This window comes from Haematobia irritans, chromosome 5 (assembly GCF_050003625.1).
Source record: "Haematobia irritans isolate KBUSLIRL chromosome 5, ASM5000362v1, whole genome shotgun sequence".
Lineage (NCBI taxonomy): Eukaryota > Metazoa > Arthropoda > Insecta > Diptera > Muscidae > Haematobia > Haematobia irritans.
In genome coordinates, this window is record NC_134401.1 from 725650 (window position 1) to 735953 (window position 10304).

Below are 10304 nucleotides of genomic sequence, written 5' to 3' on the forward strand. Positions count from 1 at the left end.
TCTATGAAAACGAACAGGTTTGTCAAATTCCTTTATTTGGTAAAAAAAAAAAACACATAATCTTCTATATGTTGGTCTAATTGCTCTATTTTATACACAGAAGTAAATATCAGTTATGATGGTTTGTTGCCTGGCAGGGAATTCGAAATGAAACGAATGACTTCTGTATGAAATTTCATACTGAAGTATGACGATGTGTCTCAACAAGAACCACATAGCAAAAGAAGATATGATGCTGATGAAGCTAGTTTGTTTTCAAGTATTTCTATAACTTACCATTACTCTTCTTCGTTGAAGAAAGTGATCTTACTATTTCTGAGAAAACTTTGTGAGAGCATGTTGGATTTATGTGAAATGAAAAATGAAATCCTATATTCCCAGTAAAAAGATACGCAGGTTCTGTTAATCAAGAATTAATATAAAATTAAATATTTTAATAAATACATAAATAAATACATAAATAAGCAATAAATAATGTGATTTTTTTATATAAACATTGTTGGATTAGGGTATAATATATCCCCATATAGCACATCCAGTTTTCGTAAATTTGCTCTCTTTTTCCTTTTAAAATCTTCTACGGGAATGTCTCTTTTTGCGTACAACATTTTCATCGTAATCCTCGATGTCATCATTGTCCTCATCAATTTCAACATCGGCAGGGCGAACAGGATAACCATCTTCGGGTTTTACAATTTTGATGCCCTTATCACCAAACAATAAACAATCGAAATTTCTGCAATTTTGAAAAAATTAAATACTCATTTTAGGATCTCTTTGGTAAATGTCACCTTACCTCTCAAACAATTCATATCCTTGGAATGAACCTGACATATACATGCAAACATGCATGTTACGGCCAATGAACCATATATCATGAAATTGTATACAGGCTTGAGCAAAACTAAATCTGGGTGGTCGGAAACACATGGGCGGTGGATTCTTTCCCGAGACTTTACGTTTGAACCATACATTATTGTTGACTTTCATACGTAACTCAAATGAGAATTCGTCCGGCCGATAAACCAATTCTGTACAGGAATTCATGCCAATCACTGCCAGTAATCCTGAAAATTATAATCAAAGGGAAAGTAAGAGCGTAAATCTATAGAAAATTTCAAATCTTTATACCTGCACAACATTTGCATACACCTTTGTCGCAAGAGCAAGGAATACGTCCTAATATGTTGTCAACTGTTATATTGGGCAGAGAAATTTGCCTGGACTCTTCCTCAAGTCGTAGCAAGTTGAGGCGATGATTTAGAAGGCCCAATTGTTGAGTTGCTTCATAAGCTAGATCTTCATTGGGCTCTATCGATGAATCATAAGCTGAAAATTTTAGATATTTATGTGATTTACATGTTTCGGTTGATGTTAATCCCACGAAGCACCCTTTATTGTACCAAATCTTCTATAATATTTACAACCTTAAAGCAAAATATCTAAAATATAATTGAATGTACACTGAAATAATAAAATGAGAGGCTGACGTTTTTACGATACCTGGAGCAAAAATGCTTCGACAATCGGTTTAAACTCATGAAAGCCTAGTAAAAAATGGAAAATTTTCCATAAACATTTTTAAGAGCATCGCGGGATCCTCCATCTATATCTATCCACTTCAAACGTAGTTAGTTTGGACCAGTCTTAGAAAATACAAAATTTGGCCGTTTAAAGTAAAAATGTAAAATTTTGAAATTAAATGTCACAAAAAGAACAAAAAAGTAAAAAAATAATGAAAATACAAATAAAAATTTCACTTACGTGAGTATTTGCTACTGGCTTTTTCACTTCTGTGGACAATTACTACAATTTTCAATTTTTTATTGAGTTTAAATGGAAAAACTATATTTCTACAAAAATATACGCCAAAAATAACAAGTATATACGGCCGTAAGTTCGGCCAGGCCGAAGCTTATGTACCCTCCACCATGGATTGCGTAGAAACTTCTACTGAAGACTGTCATCCATAATCGAATTACTTGGGTTGGGGTATCACTTACCGATGGTAAGGTATCTTAAAACTTCCAAACACCGTCTTCTAAATTGCAAGGTAGTCTATATGTGGTATATATTAAACTAAAAGAGGCCGATTAAATATGTATATAATTAAGTTTGACAACATTTTCTATAGAAATAAAATTTTGATAAAAGTTTCTATAGAAATAAAATTTTGGCAACATTTTCTATAGAAGTAAAATTTGGACAAAATTTTCTATAGAAATAAAATTTTGACAAAATCCTCTATAGAAATAAAATTTTGACGAAGTTTTCTACAGAAATAAAATTTTGGCAAAAATTTCAAGAGAATTAAAATTTTGTCAACATTTCCTATAGAAATAAAATTTTGCCAAAATTTTCTATAGAAATAAAATTTGACAAAATTTTCTATAGGAATAAAATTTTGACAAAATTTTCCATACAAATAAAATTTTGACAAAATTTTCTATAAAAATAAAATTTTGGTGGATTATTTTTGGCTCGAGTGGCAACCATGATTATGAACCGATATGGACCAATATTGGAATGGTTATTAGCGGCCATATACTAACACCACGTTGCAAATTTCAACCGGATCGGAAGTATTTTGCTTCTCCAAGAGGTTCCGGAGATCAAATCTGGTGAACGGTTTATATGGGGGCTATATATAATTATGGACCGATATGGACCAATTCTTGCGTGTTTGTTAGAGACGATATGGACCAATTTTTGCATGGTTGTTAGAGACCATATAACACCACGTACCAATATGGACCAATTTTTGTGTGATTGGGGATCGGCTATATATAAATATAGACCAATATGGACCAATATTGGCATGGTTATTAGCGGCCATATACTAACAGAACGTTGCAAATTTCAACCGGATCGGATGAATTTTGCTCCTCCAAGAGGTTCCGGAGGTCAAATCTGGGGATCGATTTATATGGGGGCTATATATAATTATGAACCGATATGGACCAATTTTTGCACGGTTGTTAGAAACCATATACTTACACCATGTACCAAATTTCAGCCAGATCGGATGAAATATGCTACTCTTATAGGTTCCGCAAGCCAAATCTGGGGGTCCGTTTATATGGGGGCTATACGTAAAAGTGGACCGATTTGCAATACCATCCGACCTACATCAATACCAACTACTTGTGACAAGTTTGAAGTCGATAGCTTGTTTCGTTCGGAATTTAGCGTGATTTCAATAGACGGACGGACATGCTTAGATCGACCCAGAATTTATATACTTTATGGGGTCTTAGAGCAATATTTCGATGTGTTACAAACGGAATGACAAAGTTAATATACCTCCCATCCTATGGTGGAGGGTATAATAAAATAAAAACGAAACTTAAAAACCAATCTATTGAAAAAATATTTAATGAAAAAATACCGGTAGTGAGATTTGAACCTGTGTTTTTTATTGTTTCATTTATACTAATAATGACCATCTCGAGAAGTAGTTAGAATGTTTTACCTTGGTGTCATATTACGATCATATGACATGCATTTGAATTGACGTTTCAACGCTTCGTGTTCATAATTAGATAATTAGAATCAAAATTAGATAATTAGAATATAAAAATGTAATAAAAAAATTTTGATATAAATTGAAATTGGCTAAAAAATTTTGTTTTTGGTTTTTAAATTTCTTCATTCAAATGAACTTCCAAGGCACATCTTCTGAAGCAATGCAAATGATTCGAAATTAAAGTACTACCGTTTTATGACAAGCCCATGTAAAATTCATTGGAGATGATCCAAGTTTGCACTACTTCCGGATCACAAGTTCGGCATTCCAACCTACTTTTTTGGAAGCTTTTTTTTTTTTGCTGGGAAGTGTAAATGGGGAATATTTTGCAAAGCAATAAAGTCATGTTCGATGATTAATATTTGTTTGTTTTGTTCTCTAATCCCGAAATATAAAAGGTACAGGTCTGTGATTCTTCAAATTAAAACAAAATTTAGCTCTCAAATCTTGAAGATGTTGGCTCTATTGTTTCTAGCTAATAAAATACGTAAATCTATCACTATTCAATATTTATGTAACTCAACTGTTGTCGAATTCTAATGTTGCGTTACTAGTAGCGCTCATTTATTTGTTTCTCATTAGAATTAATCTTGGAGTTCCACTGACCTTTGATTATTATGATGAAAATGAAAACGAAAATGTAAAACAAAACAAAATAATAATAATTAAAATTTAAAACCATCAACCATACCCAAACACTTCGAAAAACTTTAACACAGCCACACTTAATTTGAACACACACACACTCGCACAAATGATCACCATTGAACGCTGCATATCCAACCTTACTTAGGGTCAATAGCACACTCTCAGAATGTAGTAAAGAAGCAACAAATTCAAATTAATATACTACGATATAGAATAAAATATAAAAAAGAAAATACAAATGAAAATAAACATGGAAAAAATGTATTTATTGTATATTGGTGACCTTCAAGGTAATTTTTTTGTAGTTCGGTCGATTGGTCTTGTTGGGCCGACTGGTTATTCTTTTTTGTCCATTAGCTTATGAGCGGTATTTTTTGTAGAGGCTATTTTAGAATTTCGCGTTGGCGGTAGGAGGATTGATGAAAAAACAAACTTGTTCTTAACAAAACCTCACAGACATTGTCCGTCAAAGTGTGGTCAGAATATTAAATTGTCGCAGCCATGTTTGGTTTGGCTTTAAGACTCGTCTTTAGTGCAAAAATTATTTATTGACTGCAGTTTTTCAAAATGTGGGGTGTGAAATCATATTGGTTGTCATTAGCTCAGATATATTCACTAAGATGAAGATTTGCCATTAAAATAAGACAATTCGCATATGAAGGAGAATGAAAATCGGCTGAGCAGCAAATTGAAGGCAAATACCACATTTTTCGATTTTACTTGATTAATATCAAAATGTTTTAAAATATACAATATAACTACTACAAATTATTCTGGTCATATTGTCAAAGATAATCCTTGTCATAAAATTGTTTGTTAAGAACAGACTGCTTAGAGCAAACTGCACACAAAGAAACATTCTTTCCTCCAAAATGAAATTTTAGATAAACGATAGAAAGTATTATTTTTTAATATTCCTTATTTGCCATTAAAGTAATTTATTTTTGCATCAGAAAAAATAGGTTGGTCCAACTTTCCTTCCTCTGAAAAGAAAACTCTTCTTTCAGTGCAGTTTACATTTGCCATAATTTTCGTTTAAGAAACATTGCATACAATTTCGTTTTTGTTTGCTCATCAAAGTTATTTCGAATTTCTAAATGGAAGACATATAAAGTAAGAAAAACGGAAACTGCAAAAATATATTTTCAAATCTGAAATAATTCTCTCTGACATCACTTACAAATATTTGTTAGCCACTTACGATTATTAATGATTCTTATTAAATACTACCATAACCCGTTTTGTAAGTACGAAAACGAAAACCACAACATCATTCTTAATAACCCATCATATATATTGAATAAAATTCCATTTATTTATGTTCATTCGTTTGCAAAGATAAAATAAAACCATTTATTGTTCATAAAATTGTATTGAATGTTTTCTTTTAATATTAGCTTAACTTAAATTCTAAAAGAATAAGAGAAGACACATTGATAATCACATTTATTTCATTTTCCTATATCTAATTTGTATATATGTATGTATGTACATTTGTATAAAGCCTTGAAACCATCACAAAACAATATTTAAATATAGATATTGTATATATTCTTATTCTTTATATTGTGTTATTCTTTTATATTTACTATTTCGATAGTTCACATCATTCCGAGTTTGTTTTTTGGGGCGGAAACGGAAGTAAACAAAATTTCATTCACCACTTCATTTATCAATCGATTTAAATATGAGAATTAATACCAAATTTATGGAAATGATTGATCTTGGTATTGAGAATTGTGATTAAGCTTACAGCCATGTTGGGGAGGGGGGAGTTTTAAACAGAAATACAGTGGAACCTTTGGAAACCTAAGTTAGGGTCTATGATTCATTTTTTTATACATTGTATCACTCTTACCAGTAAATGAAGTTATTTTAACAATGCAAATATTCACATTTGAGTGGCTTCACTGTTTTAATATTGAATTTTAATAATTACAATCAGTTTACCTAAGGTTAGCTGACTTGAAGTCCATATAATACTGAATGGCATGTCCAGTATTACATCAACAAGTTGTTTGTTTTTTTTTCTACAGTATTAAATCATTTTTCTGTTTTGTGATAAAATTGATTATTATTTTTATTACATATTATAACAAGTTTGCTTAATTCTTACGACATTTGATTTTCTCATACCTTAGGAAAAGGAGAAAAAGTTTCACCTATGGTTGTATTGTACAAACATCTAGTGAGAATATAAATGTCCATAGAATAAGCACGATAATATGTGTAATTATTCCATTATAATATTTATTATATACTATATTAAACGAGCAATTAATAAACAACAACATAAATTGGATTGCCTGTAGTCAACATAGCAATTAAATGACGCAAAGATAATTGGAGTTTAAATTAGTTGATGTTAATATCAAAACATCAGAAAGCAATCTGAAAGAAATCTGATTGCGTACGTTGATTTTATTAAAACAGTAAAACATGCATTAACTTTTGTTTACAATTTCTGAGTGATTTATACAAATCTTCCACAATATATGTATACCATTATTTAATCTTCGTATAAATTTAAAGGCATTCAGTTAATTGCCTTTAAATATAGCATTTCCTCCGCATCTTTTGTACTTAGGTTTTTATTTGCACCAATCGAAATAAATGAATGAATGGATCGCCAATAATTTTTACCGCGGTGCCGAGTTGAGTCATACCATGGATCTCTACTTCTAAATTATACACAGTATCAACTATGGAAGTACGAAGTATCATAAGAAACATATGCAACCTTTTTGTAATTAGTACACAGAAAAAAAGTAAACTGTTTTGTTGGAAAATGAACTACCTCATGCGAAAATTTAAATAAATTGTATTCCATTTGTTTAGATTCCCAGCAAAATAATTTGGAAGTTCTTCCAAAGGCACAACTTTAAAAGCACTTTCAGAAGATGCACTCCCAATGATGTTCTTTATTTAAACTACCCAGGAAATTCTTTTAATTCAATTTTTTATAACTTGGTTTTTTTTCATACCTTTAATGGGTAATTTTAACTTTTTTGTGTCAAATAGGTTAAAACAGAGTAAGAATTCATAAAATGGTACAAATCATTTAAATTTTGTCGAAAAAAATGCTACATTCAATCTGAAAAAATTGTGAATTTTTGAGGTCAAACGTTTCCGACAAGCGTTAGAATCCATTAAAAATTATAAAAATTATTTATTTGACAAAATATCACAGAATTTTTTGAATTTACATCCAAAACATTGAATTCGGATCACACTTAAAGAAGTGATGCAAATGCAGTGCAACGGTTGTTGAAATGGAGGACTTCCGTCCTATGACAAGCCCATGTTAAGTTCATCGCTTCTGCGTCAATTTTGCACCACTTCCGGATCCAAAAAGAACATTTTCATTACTTTTTTGACGACGCATTTTTTGCTGGGTTTCCATACTGCGTTCTTAATATAACCACAACTTATTGACATTTTTGAATTTGTAACTACCATTTATGAATTTTTTCTTCTCATAAAAACAAAAATTAAATTTTATTTTCCTAAGTAAATTTTTTGAATAAAAAATAAAAAAAAATACTTTTACAACGGACTGTTTTTTTCTGTAGATTAACGAACAAATAGAACGCATGAGAGATTTTTATACAATTAACCAAACTGTATTATTAAATGTTTCAAACACTTTCATGGCCTTTCGAGAAGTTTATATATGTTATACCAGTTAATATTTATATCCACGAAAGGAGATCGGACAGTGTGAGAAATTTATTAGAGATGCCTTGAAACAATAAAATTAATGAGAGGAGATAAATTATCGCTGAAACCAAAGACACTGGCATAGAACCTATGACCCTTTGTATACAAGACAAGCCTGCTAATCAATGCATTATTACGGCTCTCAACACTATTCTAAATGGAAGACGTTTTGATATTAGTTGTGAAACTATTCAACGTAGTGAAGAATCCAATATTGCACTGAAAAAGATCAGGTTCAGATTCAGCTATTTTGTCTCCACTAAATCTTAACGATTTAAGTGCTGATTGTTAGTCGACAACGCAATACATGTTTTCACTAAAAACGTCTTCATAAGAGTGTTTCCAAGAAGCCTCATTATTGTTGTTCAGTTTCATGTTGCTAAAAGGCGTGAAGTTCAAGGATGATTTTTATTGAAAGATGGCCATTTTGCAATCAAATTTCTTCAGAGCACAAAATGTCCATTCGGAACTAAAGTAGAAGAAGTATTTGCCCTTAAAACAATATTATTTTTTTTAGCCAGTTACACCTATCGGCATACAAGATATGATTTTAAAATTCTGATGGCATCAACTGATTTTTCGATATATTTGAGCGTATATTTAGCACGAAGTTAGTAAATTCAAAATATTTACGTTGGTCACTATAATGAAAACTTTGTATATTTTACGAATTTGTTTCTTTTAACACCTTTTTAGCGTGGCTCCTCTAGGTTTATCTCTTGTTAACACTCCCTATGGTTTTACTAATTAAATGTTTATCATTTTTTGCCGACCAAAATAAACTTTCTCTCCCCAGCACTTCCTTATGCATTGCTATAAACTCAATTCCATTTTCGTTATCAAATTTTTAAAACAAACAAAATTGCTTGATCCAACTCAATTAAATCTCGGAATGATGCGAAAGCGATTGGATATATCCCAAAAATATTAAAAATAGCTTAAAAGTAATTTACATACATACTTAATAGTTATTTGCTATTCTAGTATAGAAACATATTTACAGATCGTGGAAAGTCTTAAACTTCTTAAGCATATCTTATAGATCGAATCGACATTAAGAACTATAGTGGGGAGGGGGTGGGGTTATTAGTTACTATGAGAGTTATTTGTCTATGTAACACAGGATTTGAGAAATTCTACTCATTATATGGTTTGATTATGGGCGGAGGAGGGTTGGCTAGGTGGTTGATATAGTCGGCTTGATAACTAAGCCTCAGCTCAGGCACATATGTACAATTCTTTGGTATATTGGAAAAGCGTAGGGATTCACAAAGTTGAGGATTAGGTAATAAAAGTAGGACATAAAGTAGGAATTTTTACTACTACCAGTCTCGGAGCGGGCCACAGCCAACAGGGAGGCCACACACAATAGGTAGAACACTAAACGGGGATGACTACTGGAAGGCATAATGGATGAATTCTCGGCCCTCGGGGATTTCTTTCTCTTTTATTCTAGATCACCTCCACGACTTGTTTGTTTTTATTTTTGTTTTTCTTTTCGGTTGCAAACTTTAAACTTTCGCTTTTGTTATCGCTGCGTTACGATGTTGCGAAACGCCCGTAAATTTGTTCGATCGTTTATTACACAAAAAATCCGCCACTTTTGATTTTGTTTTTCTCGCTTTGATTCAAGCGCGTCGTTTCAAATAGAGTCTTTAGTGTATTCAGATATTCAAACCGTTCGGGGTACTGGCTTGGAGCCAACTGAACACTGGCCATTGACCATTCAACCAGCCAGACGGTGGCAATCGCACATTTAATCTCAGACTACGATTGAAAATCAAACTTGTACATACCCGCTCTCTGCCCTGCCAGTCTCACGGTTTATTTGCTCTTCAATGCGAGTACTTGCTTCACTACAACCAAGTGGAGAGGGGAGCTGGGTATGCCAGCAGTTCGGCAAACATTCCGCCAGTAATTCATTTATTTTAAGGCGCATGCGTAGCATGAGTAATGCCATCGAGTTGTCGCCAGTATTTGTCGCTGCGTTGCGTTGCGATCGCTGCTGCTCTCAATGTTGATATTTTCGTTTACCCAATTTCTTTTTGATGGGTGATAGCACAATAACCAGTCAGGGTGTCTAGATTTCATGTTGTATTGAATGAAAATAACGAGTTCTCATAATTTTTGTGTGATCTTCAATTTGCCTTCTTAGTTTTGAAGTAATTGTAATAAAATAGGGGGTAGTTGAAAGAGTTTGGTAAGTTTTGCTTTGAAAGGTTGACGCTATAAGAAACTTATGAATATTGGTTGTAATATAATAGAGTACGAATTTTGTATTAAAATAGATATAGACTGGAAAAAATGTGATTCATATTCATAAATTGTGGGAATCCCATTCGTGCAATGGTTAGCATACCCGCCTTGCATCCCAGTTTCAGCTGAACATCAAACATCATCAGTTTTTCAG

The 10304-nt window shown here is 32.1% G+C and overlaps 1 protein-coding gene across 4 annotated transcripts; it reads right to left on the reverse strand.

The window, feature by feature from the left end:
• Positions 1 to 482: 482 nt before the first annotated feature.
• Positions 483 to 9586, reverse strand: LOC142241196 (uncharacterized). Of its 4 annotated transcripts, XM_075312945.1 has the most exons (5): positions 9121 to 9586; positions 4297 to 4310; positions 1132 to 1311; positions 797 to 1067; positions 483 to 736 (listed from the first exon to the last, which is right to left on the reverse strand). In XM_075312945.1, exons 1-5 carry the CDS (start codon positions 9300 to 9302, stop codon positions 568 to 570), a joined length of 816 nt encoding a protein of 271 aa, XP_075169060.1. In that variant the 5' UTR covers positions 9303 to 9586; the 3' UTR covers positions 483 to 567. The 4 variants fall into 4 exon arrangements, with proteins under 4 accessions (XP_075169060.1, XP_075169059.1, XP_075169058.1 ...); XM_075312944.1 differs by lacking the exon at positions 4297 to 4310 and having other exon boundaries at positions 9221 to 9586; XM_075312943.1 differs by lacking the exon at positions 4297 to 4310 and having other exon boundaries at positions 1132 to 1329; positions 9221 to 9586.
• Positions 9587 to 10304: the final 718 nt, after the last annotated feature.